This window comes from Lathamus discolor, chromosome 3, assembly GCF_037157495.1.
Source record: "Lathamus discolor isolate bLatDis1 chromosome 3, bLatDis1.hap1, whole genome shotgun sequence".
Lineage (NCBI taxonomy): Eukaryota > Metazoa > Chordata > Aves > Psittaciformes > Psittacidae > Lathamus > Lathamus discolor.
This window is the reverse complement of record NC_088886.1, coordinates 21,559,356-21,577,113: the sequence shown is the minus strand read 5'-3', so window position 1 is coordinate 21,577,113 and position 17,758 is coordinate 21,559,356. Positions and strand designations below refer to the sequence as shown.

Genomic DNA, 17,758 nt, shown 5'->3' with positions numbered 1-17,758 from the left:
GCTAGCATTCAGAACTGATTCCTCACCCCCACTCTCTCCCTAGAGAAGCCTGCAGCCTCTTTGGAGGGGTGGGCTGTATATCTAGGCATGAGGACCTGAGCCTACCAGTTGGATTTTATGGAGGTCTGGCCTGCTGAGCCCCTTCTGGGAGGGAAGGGGCTGCTGACGGTATTAATGTGCCTATGCTCTTATCACAGGGACCGGTGATTGCCTGCATTGGAAACAACATGCTAGGCAAACATGCAGACCTTCATGGAAGCTACAGCAATTAGGTTAATTAAGAGCTAGGGTGGTCCCATCTGTTTTCTGATCTGTTGTCTTTTAGGTCCCCTATAGCACCTGTTCCCACGGCATCCAAACGTCTTGAAAGCTTATATTTTCCAACTCCAGACATGGGAACAGAAGGATGGCTATTCCAGATCAGAGCAAAGGCCTGTTTCACCTCAATCCAGCAGCAGATAGAGAGGGCAGGAGGATAAAACCAAGACATGTAGCTTTTCACCTGGTACAGGTCCTCTGCTCTTCCTGGGAAGGTCCCAAAGCTCTTCTCTAAGAAGTTCAGTATCATTCTATCGACATCCCTGAAGGTATTTAAAAGATGAGTAGATGTGGCATTTCAGGGACTTGGCACTGTTAGGTTACAGTTGGATTTGATCTTGAATGATTCTGTGATCCTATGATTCTGTTTTAGATACAAGGCAGACTTAGCAGTCAGCAGTGCTGAGAAGTTAAACAAAGTACTCATTTTTCCAGGCTACAACCATGATGTTAGAAGAGCTAATAGCCCCAGCTTGCCATTTCTGAAATAGCCAAAGGAATTCAGACAAAAAGTCAATCCCACTGACTGGGACCTCCACACACTGGTCTAGTATGGGGTGCCACTGCACTGGGAATCACACAGGCTCCTTTCACAGAGCCCCTGCTTTTTCCATGGGGCCCGCAGCATCAATGTCCACCTGTGGTATTATTCACCCTGAGACAGAGGTTTGAGATAGGTGACTTTTCAGGGCTCCTTAAATCCTATTTCTTGGGATCCTCTGACAAGTTCTTTCTTCAGATGCAAGCTCGGGGAGAAACCTGCTCTTCAGACTTAGCTTTGCTCATTGCAAAGTCCAGGGGAGTCCATGTTCCCCAAAATCCTCCAATACAGATGGTTCATCCTTGCACAGTGAATTTCTCGGAGGCAGGATCACTTTCTGGAGCTACACTTCAGTTCCAACAAGAGAGCAGAGTATCCGTCTGCTATTTGCAACCATCTTCATTTCCCCTCATGCGGGAACATGAATAAAGTTTTTTAGAAGTCCACAGAGTCTCTGTCACCAATTTCTGTCACCAAAAGGCTGACCTACAAGACTCGCTCCTACTTAGCAGACAGGGAAGGATGTTGCATAGCGTCATTCAGCATTTAATGGGCTAACCAGAATCTGCCCTCTGCATGTGCAAGGAAACAGGAAGCAAAAGTGACAAAAGCACTGACTGACACTTTGTGCGTGAGTACATGGGCACACGTGTGTGCATGTTATTAACTTCGTCTGGCAGCATCTGAAACACCTCTGTCAGCACCTAAAGGAGCTGCTTCTGAATTTAATTCGGGCAAACTGTATGAATTGCGGTAGGCAGAAAAGGGTGACAAGTCTGTGACTTCTTTTCAGCACTTAGATGAATTCACGGAACCAGATGCTTGTTTGTAAGTCATTACAGTCACTTTACAAGAAACTTTTTATGTCCAGTCTATTTTTAAAGTCTGGGGTTTTACTCAATTTTAGGAAAGGCATGGAGGTTTTAATGTCCTGAGTGGTCTCCTCATGGCACATCAGCTGGGATTTTACACCAGAACAGAAGCCCTCTACTCAGGCAGGGCAAATTAAACAAGGTGCTGAATATTCCTGAAGAATGAGGTAATAGAGAGAAAAGAAAATGAATCAGATCAATCTGTACTGACCTCAACAGTAATACCCAGCTGCCCCAGTTCAAAAGAGCAGAGTGACAAATGCATTCAGGTGAATGGCTGTCCTGCCATTAGTGCAAATAAGCCACCAGCCTAAACAAACTCTACATGTCCGAGCAGTGCATGCAAAATTCACTGTGGCTTTACCAGTTGCCCACACAATGCAAACCACCACTCTTTCCTCCAAGGGCCCCTCACCTCTACCCCAAGCCCTGTACCCACCAAAAAAGCCAGGGAGAAGAGCACAAGTGATAAGCGATAAGTGTCTTGCAAAACAGAGATGGAGCTGTTCTTCCCTCTGTCTCCCTGCTCCCTCCTGCATGACTCCATGATGACTACTTCATCACCGTCAAGAGCTTCAGCCAAATCCTCTGCCTTTAGTTGGAAGAGGTTACTGACACAGGTCAGTTTTTCTCCACAAGTGCCTTTGACAGAGTAGAACCTCTGCTACATCTGGTTGTCTGCAGAGGGTTTGTTGGTCAAAAGTGATTAGCTGTGAAGTAGCAAAGATCTTCCCCATTAAATGGCTCAGCAGTTCCTAACTCATCTATAGAGATTTCCTCTGCTGCTTTTGAGGGCCACCCAGATCAGACTCCAGTCTGGGAACAGCCCTGTGACACAGATAGCATACCCTGCTCCCAGCTAGGGATCAAACTGGGGTCCCTGGTACCAACTGAGGCAAGGGAGGAGGAGCAACTACAGTGAGGACTAGAGAATGCCCTTTCTGTCTTAAGGCTTTCTAGCACTATCGCCACTGTCTTTCTGCTCAAACCATGTCACTTCTCCATGGGATATCTTGGTTGTTCATGTGACCCACCATTTCATGATGTCTGATTTGTATGTTATCTGGACTGTTTGCGCTGGCACAAGATAAGGTGAAGGGGGAAGCTGTTGTTTCATTCAGAGAGGGCTGTACTGTATTTTCCTCTTGGTTTAGGCTAGGCTGGCTTGATTTCCCAAGATCCCAAAGTGAATACATCCTGCCTGATTGCAGCCCCTCCTTTCCCAGAAAGAAATCTGTAGAATAAGCCCTGAACAAAGGGTTTCCTCTCTGCTCTTTAACCCTTTTCCTTCCACCCGAGTGCTCTATGACCAAAGGCCTGCTCCAGAAAGCATGGATTCAGTGTGATTCCCTCTTCGTGCACACTTGGAGGCTGTCAAAAGCCCAAAATGACAGCACTGGAGTGCCAGAAGCAAGCAAGTCACCTGCAATTTCACACCTGCCATTGCTGCTTTCATGGCAGCTGGTGAGGCGAGAAGTTGATGAAGGTCCCACTTGTCCCAGGCTGAAAGTCAAAGCAAATGTTAGGCTTTTCAGGGAACGTCCTTTCCTGAAGTAGGAGGGCAGGTAGAAAACTTGCTGGCAGCTGTCTGGGGGCATCTGCTGCCTTGCTGAGGAGGCATTCGTGCTTTTTGCACACTGTCCTGTTCTTGGCAGCAGCTTTCCTGAGCACCAGAAAGCATTGGCCATCATCAGCTGTGGAAATGGTTTCTGGGCTGTGTATTTCTTTCTCACCACCAGAGCCACAGCTGAATTATGTTGGCCATGTCTGCCTCCCTTCTCAGTGAGATTTAATGGTGCCAGGTGAGGAACGATAACCAGCTAGAAAGTTTTGACTCCACTGGTCAAATCTAACCTGCAATTTTGTTTGTTTCTCCCTACAGGTGTGCATGAGAGAGGCTGCAAACCAGGCTAGGGAGGTCCATTGTACAACTGTGCAAATGCTAGGACAGGCTGGGCTGTGCTGCCTGCTTTTCTGCCCTCCACCAAGCTCTATCGCCCACTGCAAACAGGAGGATGCCTGTCCATGGGCAAACACATGCTGTATTTCTCATTTGATGTAAGTTATGGATCCCAGGAAGCAGCAATCTTGTGGACCTTTCTGTCCTTAAGAGCTCACCACAGCAACTTGCTCCCCTGTGCCTATAGGCTGAAAACCCCTCAACCAAATACCCACCACCAGCCACACATTAGCAGCATTCTCAAGCTAAGAGGGTGGAGCCAGCCCCCTTGCAAGGACCAGAGGAATCTGAACAGGAGCAAGACTCAGGACAGAAACCAGACTCACAGAGGCTTGAGTGTGTTGCATTGCACAGACACACTTTATGTTGCAGTGTGGCAGCCTCCCGGCCCTAATATCCTCTGACAGCTCCCAGAGCAGGAGCTGAGCAGGTTAGTGATTTGATCATGACACCAACTCCTACGGGAGCTGCTGCTTCAAAGCCCCTGCTGCCAGTCCTCAGCAAAGCAGGCAAGGAGCGGCAAAGACGTTCAGTCTCTAGTCTGTAGCAGTGACTTTTCTTCATGAGTGAAAAACTGCTGGCCAAATGCTGGGTCCAGTCCAACCCTTGAAAACTGGAGTTCTGGAAGGCAGCTTCAGCCAGGCCTTGGTAAATGACTGATTGTTTGATGACTAATTGCTTATGAAAGTAGAAGGCAGAAACCCAACTTGGGTAGGTCTCATACTGTCCATATCACCAAGGGCCACAGAAACACCCACCCCAAATCAAATACTACCTGTCTGTTTGAGACTTTCAGTTAAATTTTGTTTCTAAGTCTCCTTCTGTCGGGCTGTAGATTTAAAAAGCTAAAGCCACCCAGGTAGCTTGGTTCATCAGGAATGTGATAAGTTGTGCCACAAAAAGCATCCCCTTGCCAAGCAGCAAACACACAGAGATGTGAAAGGACATGCGTGCCTCCCAGTTAATGTCACCTTCACAGCTTCCATAGGTCATGGCACAAGCAGACATCCGCTCCAAAATAAGATGCCAGGCAAAATGCTGATCCCATTCTGAACAATGCCACAGGCCCGGGGATAGCTGAGGAATTTAAGGGAAATGGAACAACAGGAAATAAGAAAAGTCCCCTTGTGGCCCTTTGGTGGTCGCACAGCACTATATAGAGTGATTCGATGGAGTTTCTAAATGACTGCCTGGCAGCAAACATTCCCATGGCCATTCTTGCCAGCACAGGAACTATACAGATAGCAAACAGAAGAGCTGTGTTCCCAGGCACTGCAACAGAGACATCCACTGCAAATAAAATTACTTCCTGAAGATCCTTAAGGCCTGGACACACCATAACTGTCATAACTGGTAATTCATATCCTGAAGCAGGAACAAAACAATACCAGAAGAGGACTAAGAATCAAGTAACCTGGACAAGCACAGGCTAGAGTTTTGCCTGTGCCCTGGACTACCATTAATTATGAGAATAGGTGTAACCTAAAAGTCACTGTAAGGAAGGAGATCCCCTCTGAGGAGTCTTTGTCTGGCCTAGGAGATATATGAGAGACTAATTCCACCCAAATATCTCACTCATGCTGCCTCTAGAAGTCACGGGGTGACTGGAGAAAGAGAGAGGATAATTTTATAGCCTCTTTTCTCATAATAAAGCCCCTGTAAGATCCCAGGAAAAATTTCTAGAAGCACCATCTCTAGTCAGGAAAGGAGCAGCTGAGCTGCCCTGACTGCAGCAGAGTGGGAGCCACACTGGCCTGAGCAGCTCTCTCCAGAGGATGCTACAGGGCCATGCACACAGAGGACAGGACAAGGACAACAAGGACTGGCTGGGGGACCCATGTGGTGGTTTATCTCTCAAACAGCTCCTGCAGGGATTCAGAGCAGGGCGTTTCGGGCTAATCTCTACATCCCCTCAGGGAACCTGAAGGATTACTGCTCTACATCTGCTCACATGTTTGGGCCCTACCTTGTCGAGGCTGGGGGAAGCACTGACAGCCACTCTCAGTTCTTTAATCAGTTTGGGATAAACAGCAATGGGCCCTGTCCACTGCGGCACAGCATCTCTTAACTGAGTCCCTTGCTCACAGGCCTGATGGGTTCTCTGAAGTCTTGTCTAGGGCAGGAATGCACCTCATTATTTATCATCAAGGGCTGGCTCTTGGTACCAGCTACAGAGAGCCACAGTGCAGCTTCTTTGACTATGTCAGGGGCTGGGAAAAGGCGACCACAGGAGTGGCTGGCTACCATCAGTACCTGAGCCTTTGACAACAGTAGAGCAGAGGTCCCTACACAGCAGTCACAGCTAATCCGCAGAGCTGTGCTTTCACCTATTAGCCCATGTCTCCCACACTCAGCTAACTTCCCAGCAGTAAGGTCTGAAAAAGACCTGTGTGGCCTGAGGAGTTTGTACTGTTAACTATGCACAAACATCATCTACTTGCTTCTCTTTCTGCTTTCCTCTCCCTCCTGAGCATGTCTCTCACAAAGTTCACTGCTGCTCCAGTCACCTGCTTTACGGGACACATCGCTGGGCCCTCCTTTTCAGGACTGGGGATGTTGGTTTGGAGTCCAGCTCTGGCTGTCAGTGCCATCTGCTGGCTACTCTTTCCTTGACTGCTATGAAAACATGAAAATCTAAATAAGGGACAGTCTTTCTATTTAGCCAGTCTTCCCTCAACCCCTCAAACTCTGCTGTTGAAGCCATATCCACAGGGCTGACCTAAATCATTTAAAAGATGCGCTTGTCCAAAAAGGGAACATTACATTTAAAACATTTTATTAAATAATTTTACAAACAGGACAATACAGATCAGATTCTAAGACAAAGATTTTTAATTTATAATTATAACTTAAGCATAACTTAAGACTTTCTCGTTTGAAGTCCTTTAACAGTTTAATAAATCATACTTGCAATATATATACACACATATCTCAGGCTTCCACTGTATTTGTAAATAATATGCAGGCATGAAATCCTTACAAACACCTCTGAATTATTTTAAGATTACCTGGGGCCAGATCAGTGGCCACAGACCTACTCAAGAACAAGTATTTTATAATCCATTTAGTTAACAGCACAGAAGTATCCACAGTAAAAAATGCAATTAAATTTGTGTATACACCTGTATTACAGTGCATAATCCCACAGGGATGAGACCATTTCAGATCTACTTGCTGCATTCAGAAACCAGAGTACCTAATAGAAGCACTACAATTCTTAGTGCTATTACAGAAAAAAAGAAAATTTAAAGTCCCCAAGCTTTCTGGGACATGCAAAAGAAACCCAAATAATTGCCCATATCACTACAGGTGTATTTCTTGACTGGGACATCCTCTGTAATTGACTTCAACAACAAACCAGATCAATGGTTTCAAAACTATTCAATGAATATTTTTTCATCCTGATTATTCTGTTTCTGCAAGTGTAACCCATATGTCTCCAGAGGAGACATCTCCAGCAGTGTAGTAAGTGATGTGAAATAATACATGTCTTCACCTCACCTAGGTACCTTTGAGTAGCCCAGAGGAGAAACCAGCCTCCTCTTTAGGCAGCAGCTTACTATTTGCTCACCATCTGGACAAGAGATGGCAAGCTCCCAGTTATGATAACTACATGACATAACGTAGACAGTATTTTGCCAGAAGGCCAGAGGTTTTTACTGTGCTTGTCTTCGATGGAAATACCAGAAAGCTTGAGTTTAGCATTTCTGAACAATACACAAGGTCAATCATGTTGTCAGCAAGAGGTAAAAACATCTGGACAGCTGCTGATTTGCATGCAGTTTCACTCTCTGGAAATCCGAGACAAAAGTAAAGATGGCTTCAATTCCTGCAGAGAGAACAAATTCTTCTATAAATTCGAAAATCAGCATAGGTCTATATTTGCTCTCATTTCAGAGGAATTTTATATGCAGCAGGTAGCAAAACCACACAAAAGCGTTACTAATACTATATGCAGCTGGACAGATAGTAACCACAAAGATCCTTAAGGAGCTGAATAACCATTTCTAAAGCAATAAATCCATCAGTCTTGTTAGGAACTTTCATGCAATGCCAAGACACATATTGGGTAGCCCAAAGCTCATATTGCTACTTCAGCAATTAACAGCTCTGATGGCTTGTGTGATTAAAAGGAAGAAAATTTGTGCAGTGCTCTCATGTGCTTACCTGAAACACCTGGAGTTAGACAGTCTGGCCAGCACTTTGGAAACTACCTTCAATGGTTAGGCTTTGACAGCTACTATAAAAAGCAGAAGTGAAAAGTATTTTAATGACAACTGGTTTATATCAAATGGATTTTAGCAAAGTGATCACAGTGCTACTTATGCTGCTTTTTGAGACACAACTTACCTGGAAGGAGTAAACTTCTTTGCTGCAAGAAGAATAAGAACAGCTATTAGCATTTCAAGATTAAAGGCCCCTCATGCAAACTTTTTTCTGTACTAAAAAACCCTCTCATTTAAGAATACCTGATAAAAAGCCATTATCTAGCAACAAATCTCACAGGCAGTTACTACTATGCTGTCATAAGTCCCGTCTCAAATTCGCATTCACTGTCCCTGGCAGTAATTACCAATAAATAAAATGTTGCTTTTGTCCTCCTAATTCTTGTTACCTAAACATTTGGGGTTTTACTGTATTTGATTTTCAAATGTTCATCCAGAAGACAAACATGGCACCATGGAGGCTTCTGGAAAATAATTTTGGAATTTAAATATGGGAATTTTCACTTTTTCAAAAAGCAAGATATTGGGATTTGGAGAGTTGGGTTTTTTTCCTCCACTGTAAATTTTGCAGGAAGGTAAGTAGATCCAGTGGGCCCAATCCAATTGCTCACCTTTTCTTCGGAAATGTCTTGCAAGCCAAAGGAGGAATGATGCCGTGGACAACAGAGAGGCACTTGTGGCTGCTACTCCTACAGAGATATAGCTGACTTGATCAGAAGCTGAAAGGATGAAAAAGTTTCAGTGAGCTCAAGAGGCATGTGTGGTCTTTGAAGCACTCTCTACTTCTTCCTATTCCTTATGCACTTCATGATGAGCCTTGCGGCTTGTAATCCTTAAGTCTTCTTTTGCCAAGACAAGACACATCCAGTGGACAAGGTAAAAAGACGCATACTAAAAATTATCTCACCCATTGCCAGAGCAATAGCAAGGCAACAAACTAGCTATACCAGAGTCTGACTAACCTCCAGCCTCACATGACAACTTAAGTTTATCTTATCTTTCATGTTTCAGTTTATATTTTAATTCCAAGGATGTTCCCACTGAGGACAGTTACAGAGCTCTTACAGCCTTGAATGGAAAGGTGAGGCTGAGACTTCTGCAAAATTACAGCCTCTGACAGAAAAGCTCTCTGAGGTCTTCTGGCTGAGAAACCAAGAATCTATCACAACAAATTAATAAACCTATAAACTTTTCAACTGAGAAACATACTTATGAATGGAAACCTCCCCACAAGGTTCAGTTTCTCTGGAAAAGATTTTTTCTTTATTCATACAGAAAAAAAGCTCAACGTGAGAAATGTTTAAATTGAAAAACAAACAAAACAACACAAAATCTAGTTGCAGATTTTATTTTTGGATTAGAAATCAACACTTTTTACTGAGACCTTTTAGGAATTTTCCCCTTTTCTATTTTCAAGAAATATACTGAGCAACTCTGTTCCACTTTTTAATTCATGCACTCCACTAGAAGTTCTAACTCACTGGTAGTCTTTTTTACCTCCTCCACCCTTCTATACATCACCTCACTAGAAACCCAGTGCCACCTTTTTTTGCGGCTAGTCACAGGCAAAATACCTTCACATGTAGGCAGACTTGCACTCCAGTTTCCTGAATGATTACACTCAAGAACATGAGAACCATTCAGCATCCATCCTTCCAGACAGCTGAAGTGGCACGCTGTGTTGTATGTGAAGTTCCCAGCACTATGTGAGCAATCCATAGAGCCTTTCTCAGGGGAGCTCAGTGGTTCACACTGTACAACTGAAACGCAGAAAGAAATGGTTAAGAATCATCAAGAACTTTCCTGTCTTTGGCCCTATTTTTTGCACTAGATGTACACTGTATTTTTAAATTCTTTTGACTTTGGGGTGGGAACAGTTCTAATGCAGGGCAAGTCACAGCTGAAATCAAGAGACACATCACAGAGTTTAGGTTGCAGCCATGACCCTGCAGGAATATTAATTTCAGTGTGTTGTCCAGTGACAAGAAACTGTATTTGTAACCCATTAAGTCATACCTCTGCATACTGGTGCTGGCTCTGACCACTGTCCCTGTGCTGTGCACTCAATGCTGGATGGACCATCCAGAACGTAGCCCTCACTGCAGTGGAAATCACAACGTGAGCCATAGGCAAGATCTGCAGGAGCGTGGTCACAGGTCATAAAGCCTTCTGGCCAGATTACAGCCTCACACCGCACAGCTGCAACACACAGATCACAAGCACAGTCAGCACAGGTGCCTCAGGAATTCAACATACCAATGCTGCCAGCCCCAAGTGCTCAAGTGAGCCAGGATAAGGAAAGGTACCTGCACAGGACGGCTGCTGCTTGTCCCAAGCCCCAGAAGACCCACACTGCAGTGTGGCTGGTCCTGTCAGAGTAAATCCTTTCTCACAGGTGAACTCACAGGTGGCACCCCAGGTGAGCTCCACAGAGGGATGGGAGCAGTTCACAGCACCATGAAGAGGCATTTCTAAGGCAGGACAGGTTACAGCTGAAAAGCATAAGAGCACAGAGCTTAGCTTGTGTAGGTCAAGTGAAACACTCTTTTAGCTCACAAGATGACATGCCCTGTCTCGAGCTGTGCCCTGCAGAGCCAAAACACTTCCCTTCAGACCTAGCAGTATCTCAGGAAACAGTGATTTTGGCACGTTACACAGTGCAACCAGAACCCTTAAATATGCACTGAAAGCATCGCAAGCTTTACTAAGACTGGCTTTGGATTATGCAGTCCACTAGCAGAGTATAAACAGACACTGGTTCCCATTTAGGGTGTAGGCAATAAAGTTCCTGTCAGAATACTCCACTGCAAAAGCCTGTTGTCATATGTGTTGCGGACACAGTTCCCAAGTGTTCCTTATCACCCTGCACTGCTGTTTCCTCTTTAATATAAGAGGCTTAATGATCCCCATCACAAGATCTGCTTATGAAGAGTGCTATAAACACATTGAGGATGACTGTTACTCCTTGACTACACTTCAATGAGGAAGTTTCTTCAGACTATTCAAGTTACTGTAAGGTTTAACTGATGACTTCCAACCCAGTAAGGCCTACCTCTGCATACTGGTGCTGGCTCTGACCACTGTCCCTGTGCTGTGCACTCAATGCTGGATGGACCATCCAGAACGTAGCCCTCACTGCAGTGGAAATCACAACGTGAGCCATAGGCAAGATCTGCAGGAGCATGGTCACAGGTCACAAAGCCTTCTGGCCAGGTTACAGCCTCACACCGCACAGCTGCAACACACAGATCACAAGCACAGTCAGCACAGGTGCCTCAGGAATTCAACATACCAATGCTGCCAGCCCCAAGTGCTCAAGTGAGCCAGGATAAGGAAAGGTACCTGCACAGGACGGCTGCTGCTTGTCCCAAGCCCCAGAAGACCCACACTGCAGTGTGGCTGGTCCTGTCAGGGTAAATCCTTCCTCACAGGTGAACTCACAGGTGGCACCCCAGGTGAGCTCCACAGAGGGATGGGAGCAGTTCACAGCACCATGAAGAGGCATTTCTAAGGCAGGACAGGTAACAGCTGAAAGGCATAAGAGCACAGAGCTTAGCTTGTGTAGGTCAAGTCAAACACTCTTTTAGCTGACAAGAGGACATGCCCTGTCTCGAGCTGTGCCCTGCAGAGCCAAAACACTTCTCTTCAGACCTAGCAGTGTCTCAGGAAACAGTGATTTTGGCACGTTACACAGTGCAACCAGAACCCTTAAATATGCACTTAAAGCATTGCAAGCTTTACTAAGACTGGCTTTGGATTATGCGGTCCACTAGCAGAGTATAAACAGACACTGGTTCCCGTTTAGGGTGTAGGCAATAAAGTTCCTGTCAGAATACTCCACTGCAAAAGCCTGCTGTCATATGTGTTGCGGACACAGTTTCCAAGTGTTCCTTATCACCCTGCACTGCTGTTTCCTCTTTAATATAAGAGGCTTAATGATCCCCATCACAAGATCTGCTTATGAAGAGTGCTATAAACACACTGAGGATGACTGTTACTCCTTGACTACACTTCAATGAGGAAGTTTCTTCAGACTATTCAAGCTACTGTAAGGTTTAACTGATGACTTCCAACCCAGTAAGGCCTACCTCTGCATACTGGTGCTGGCTCTGACCACTGTCCCTGTGCTGTGCACTCAATGCCGGATGGACCATCCAGAACGTAGCCCTCACTGCAGTGGAAATCACAACGTGAGCCATAGGCAAGATCTGCAGGAGCGTGGTCACAGGTCACAAAGCCTTCTGGCCAGATTACAGCCTCACACCGCACAGCTGCAACACACAGATCACAAGCACAGTCAGCACAGGTGCCTCAGGAATTCAACATACCAATGCTGCCAGCCCCAAGTGCTCAAGTGAGCCAGGATAAGGAAAGGTACCTGCACAGGACGGCTGCTGCTTGTCCCAAGCCCCAGAAGACCCACACTGCAGTGTGGCTGGTCCTGTCAGGGTAAATCCTTCCTCACAGGTGAACTCACAGGTGGCACCCCAGGTGAGCTCTACAGAGGGATGGGAGCAGTTCACAGCACCATGAAGAGGCATTTCTAAGGCAGGACAGGTTACAGCTGAAAGGCATAAGAGCACAGCGCTTAGCTTGGAGCAAACCATAAAAAGTTGAGGGTTGTTTTTCAGAGTTGTTTTGTTTTGGTTTGTTGGGGTTTTTTTTGGGATGTTTGGGGTTTTTTCTCTCTTTCCTGAAACTCAACAACATATCTACTAAAAGGAAGCAGCTTTAGAAAGATCTACTATGCTGCCATTTCAGAAAGCAGACAGGAGTGGAAAGATCTCAAAATGGAAGACTGACATTTAGGGCAAGGACATGAATTCATCTGAAGCTCATGACAGCAACTATTTACAATCTAAAATTTTCCTTAGTTTGACTGCTATGTTTGATGCTATTTTCCTCAAACAGCATTTTAGGCTGAACACCTCAAAAAATCCCTACAGCCAAGAGTATCTGGTCTGTTGTGAGCAGTCTCACAGCTAGATTATCTCCATTCCCTGTTTCCCACTAAGAGAAGGGAAGGTCTTTCCCTACACGGAAATCTAGACCAGGGCCAGAACACTCATCCTGTCCATTTCACCTCTTCAGGAACAAAAACCTGTGTGCTGCAATAAAATAGCACTTTCATCATGTAAGAAATTCCACAAAGAAATGAGACAGAACTTCAGTTTGTCACTACTAACAGAGCAACATTGAAGTTCAAAGGTACGTATAATGTAGAAAGCTCACCTTTGCATGCTGCAAGGGGGGCAGACCAGACCCCAGAAGAGGTACAGTACACAGATTCCAATGCAGTCAATTCATAGCCGTCCTCACACTGAACTGTGCAGGATGAGTTGTAGCTGAAGTTCTCCAATGGATGGTTGCACACGAGGCTCCCATGATTAGGTTTCTCTAGTGGATCACAGCTCTCAACTTCAAAGAAACACCAGATATACAGTCTCATTGGCTGAGCTGGTAAATCAACAAGCCAGCCATACTGAACACTGACTAGCAGGAGCATTGCCCTGGCTGAAAAGCAGGATGGAGTAACCTTACCAAACTCGCATTCTGGCCCATAGAATCCAGGGTTACAATTGCAGCTGTGATTGTTAATAGTCTCTATGCATTCTCCACGGCCACTGCAGAGAGACGGGTTGCAAGAAGCTGGGGAAAAATAAAAAAGAAAAAATATAGCCACTTCTAAAAGAATCAGCAATGGCCACTACTGAAACCTGGCTGGCACTTTGCTTCTCTTTCTGGCACTAAACAAGCACTTTGCATAGCAAAAGAAAAGCAGAGGGTTTAGTCATTTCACAAAAGGATTTCAGAAAAAAATACCTTTGACAGACTAGCTCACAGTGAAAGGATTCTACTGGCTGGAAACTCCATGACCCACTTGTTCTCAGGTAGATATTAGGAATATTTAAAATGCAAAAGGAACAATATATTATGGCATAGGTAGAAATCCTCAACAGGTCCATTCTTCACGAGCTCACCACAGCTCTTATTTGGCTGATATTTGACTTTGATTTATTTTTTTTTTTTTTTTGCCTTAACCACCTCTATACAAAGTAGTTTAGATTTTACACACAGTGTCTAATCTAATCCAGTGATCTAGAATCAGCAGACAGATGCCTCCTAAAGGGCAATTCTTATCTAGCTGAGACACCCACTTGAGAGTGGGATGAAAGTCACCATCCTGAAGAGCCTGTTTCTCTTCACTGATTATAGAGGTCTGGTGACTTGCTCACAAAAGATGTATAATATTCTGCGAGCTAAAAGGTAAGTGAAATCAATCCAGCTCTTGGAACAAGAACAATCTCATCTCTGTAGCAAGGATAATCATACAAGTGCTTATAAACAACTCATCTCCACAAAGGCATACAAGAATAGCCTTTATCACACCATACCTGTGTAGCACAAGGCAACCTTCTTTTTCTCGCACTGTTCATCATTCCATTTTCCATCATCCTTCCCTCTTTTAATGTAGATTTCAACGCAGTCCTCGTTGTTCCCTTTGCCATTTGGCTCACCTGAAGCCCAGTTTTTTGCCTCTTCTGTCAGTTCTTTGTTAGTTCCAATCCAGGTCCATACCTCATTAATTTTTCTGATTCCAATCCAGTAGTAACCCGGATTGAAGGGTAAGAAGTTATTGAGATAGTTGATTTCCTCCTTATTCTGAATGGCAACCATGTTAGTATATCTCTTTTTGCACCACAGCTCTGCTTCCCTGTAGGTCATGTTTGTGTCTGAATAATGGTATGTCCAACCATTTGCCCCCTGCAGTAGCATAAATCCTAGAATAAAAAGATGTCAAAAAGTTGGTGTCTGATGTTTACATATCTTCTTCTAGAGAGGAGGCAAAAGTTCTACAACCATTGCAAACTCATTCATCTCTGAAACTAGATAAAAGGTGCCAGTTGTTTTAGAAACAATCAATTGGCAAGCTTCAAAACAGGCATGTCAGCATTAAGTGCAGGGACTTCAGCCTGTGGAACTATGTCCGATCACACAAAACTTAGCAGACTAGGTTTTTCTGTGTGAACCTAGCCTCAAGTTGATCAGGTCAGGCTCAAAAATTCCATTTAATTCTAAGCTGAGACAGAGCAGTCACACTAATATTACCATCCAATTAGTTTTTTACACAGAGAACACTTACCATGAGTAAGAAGAGATAGGAACCACAAGCAAATCATGTTTTGGAGTTTTTCTTTTAAGCAGATAGCTATGAGAGATCAAAGGAACACATTTGTAAAGAACGAACATTGACTTTTTACAATCCAGTATAAAATACTGTCTATGAAATCTTTTTTACATTTTACAATTATTCTAAAGACTTAAATAAAGTTTCAATTTTTAGGAAATTATTTATTTTAAACTAGTTCTTCATATTGAGATTGCTTTGAAATGTAAACAGATTTTTAAAGAACACCAACACAGAATTCCATCTGTCCTATTTTCCTTTAGCTGAGCAATGAAACAGAGAAACACACTCCATTTATACTCACAGGTTGTGGTAGCCAGGTGGCAAAAGTCTTCTGTAGTATTTCTCAGGGTCTGCTTTCTGTTGCTAAGTTGCTGAATACAGACTTGAAGAATAAGTTCAACTCCAAGTGTCTGGACTGCGTAATCCCCTGCCTTTAGTACAGCCTTTTATTCTCTCAAATGGCCTGTGTTCCACGACATGGGAAATTCCACGTGTAAAAGCATTTCTTGGAAAATCCAAGGATTTGGCACTCCCACACATTAAGCCTGATGCTTCCCGTTGGCAAACCATCCCACAAAGACACACTGTTCTGACAAACTGCCAAGTGCTACATTACATAGTTTTACTGACAGCAACACACAATTACAGGATATCAGGAAGGAATGAGATGGTTAGAGTTAGTTGTATGAATGATGAAGACTCCAACTTTTTACCTAGCATACTGTTTTGCAAGGGGGTGCCAGTTCTCAGTGAGAAAGGCGCTGACACTCAAAGCTGCTTAACTGAGTAAAAGATGGAAACTGCAGCATTGGACAAGCCATTCCTTGTGGACCACAGCACACTGTACAGAGTTCTCATCTGTGGTAAGGTTTGCCAGCTCCACGACTGCTAGTACTCTTCTAGAGTCTTGCTCACAATACAGATTCATCAGTTACTTGTAGCAGTCAAGCTTGGAATGTGACCTTAGCTTCAAATAGTCCCTTGGACTGTATGCTCCAATATCCTTACCTCAACAGAGTTACACTTCCTGGACAGGTGCATATAATATTTCAGATGGACAAGACAATACACTAGTCTTGTACTGAATTAATGCACATTTATTGTGTATACACTGATTAATTATACTACTGCATAGAGCAGTCACACAGTGTCCATGGTACAGAGACATATGCCTGAGTAATTGTGGACACTTTGCTACAGTGAGTTGGTAAGCAGTCATAGGCTATTCAGAGTACACCTGTATACACGAGAAGGCAGTAAGCATGAAAGATCACCAATTCCTTGCACAATAGTGTTCTGGCAGCACGACGTCACTCCGCTCCTTGATCGTCATGCATATCTTCACACGTATACATACCACTTCAGTGATAAGGCAATTGACTTGTCATGGTATGTACAGAAATAGATTTGGGTATTCTCACTTAGGAGAATACCCAAATATTCACTTCTCACATCTCTACAGGAGGTCTCACAAGTACTGGTGAGGGCTACAAGTAGGGAATAGGCAACACAAGTAATAGACACATTAACTTGGTCCTTAACCCTGTGCAAAGACATGACACTAGATGCTTGTTGCAGATTCCACATTCCCCAGCACTCCCAACCTTGGTCAATACAAAGTGGTATTATTTCCTTGCACCCTGATCAGTCATGTCACCCCATCCTTTGTTCCATGTTCACTCGGGCACTTACTGTGGAGGCTCCACCAGGCAGTCCAGTTGCCAAACTGGTATTCCAGGCATAATGTTTCACCATTGTTGGTGAGGTTTAGCAAGGCTAAACATGCAAAGGACTTGACAAGGGTTGTCAGCGATAGGAGGACACAGGGTAGCACTCACTTCATATCTGTAAAGCATAGTTACAGCATATACAGTGCATGTTCTTATTTTTGAGCCTCAGCCTGTTCTTACAGAATAAAAATCAGTGGCTCTTGGATTCCAACCTAATAACTCAGCTGGTATCAATTTCTACCTTTTTCCACAAAGAAAATATTTGTCAAGTAGCCATATCTTAATCTCTGCCCAAAGGAATCCATCACAGAAAAGAGGATAAAGAGTATGTTCTTAAACAACTTCAGTTACTATCAAAATAGAAGAGTTTACTAGAAATTGCAACAATTACAACTAGAAAGCATGTCAAAACCAGTTACTGAATAGAGTGGGGATTAAAAACAACATACCAAATATTTGTAAAGAGAGGAATGCTTTCTAGCAGGTGTGAACTAGCAAAGCTAGAAACACAAACTATCAAGAAACTCTGGAAAGACGATGCTAACTCTTGGCTATGCCACAGACTTACTCTCCAAGCCCAGGTTTGGGCCAGACTTGCTTAGAGCAACCAGACTTTCAGAGAGTTCCAGGTAGCACCAAATCACGACAACTCTTTTTTTTTAACCTCAGAGACTCATCTGTAAATTGGGAATGAAAACAATTCCTGTCTGTCAACCTTTCTGTCTGTGTTCTTCAGATTGTAAGCCCACGTAACAGAGACTGGTACTTTTAATGAACATGTACAGTACACCATGCAGCAGGGCCTAATTCCATAGAGGTTCTGTAAACATTATCCTGATACAAACTAGTAACTAGTTTTGATAGAGGAGCCTTATTTTTTTTTTTGCCTCAAACATAGACCAGTTGTTATAATTGTACA

General features: G+C 44.0%; 1 protein-coding gene across 2 annotated transcripts; it reads right to left on the bottom strand.

Annotated features, from left to right (window-relative positions):
* Positions 1–6,450: 6,450 nt before the first annotated feature.
* SELE (selectin E) lies at positions 6,451–15,541 on the bottom strand. Of its 2 annotated transcripts, XM_065673996.1 has the most exons (16): positions 15,411–15,541; positions 15,062–15,127; positions 14,313–14,699; positions 13,459–13,566; positions 13,150–13,335; positions 12,296–12,481; positions 12,006–12,188; positions 11,260–11,445; positions 10,970–11,152; positions 10,224–10,409; positions 9,934–10,116; positions 9,492–9,677; positions 8,529–8,636; positions 8,042–8,063; positions 7,859–7,931; positions 6,451–7,520 (listed from the first exon to the last, which is right to left on the bottom strand). In XM_065673996.1, exons 2-15 carry the CDS (start codon positions 15,096–15,098, stop codon positions 7,874–7,876), a joined length of 2,199 nt encoding a protein of 732 aa, XP_065530068.1. In that variant the 5' UTR covers positions 15,099–15,127; positions 15,411–15,541; the 3' UTR covers positions 6,451–7,520; positions 7,859–7,873. The 2 variants fall into 2 exon arrangements, with proteins under 2 accessions (XP_065530068.1, XP_065530067.1); XM_065673995.1 differs by lacking the exons at positions 6,451–7,520; positions 7,859–7,931; positions 8,042–8,063 and having other exon boundaries at positions 8,070–8,636.
* Between the last annotated feature and the right edge of the window lie 2,217 nt (positions 15,542–17,758).

Bases quoted from the DNA above. Each gene is read 5' to 3' on its own strand.
- SELE (XM_065673995.1), bottom strand. From the start codon at position 15,098: ATGATTTGCTTGTGGTTCCTATCTCTTCTTACTCATG. The intron at 13,567-14,312 runs GTATGGTGTGAT...ATTTTTCCCCAG, and splicing joins GGTTGCCTTGTGCTACACAG to CTTCTTGCAACCCGTCTCTC. The intron at 12,482-13,149 runs GTGAGCTTTCTA...TATGCCTTTCAG, and splicing joins CCCCCTTGCAGCATGCAAAG to CTGTAACCTGTCCTGCCTTA.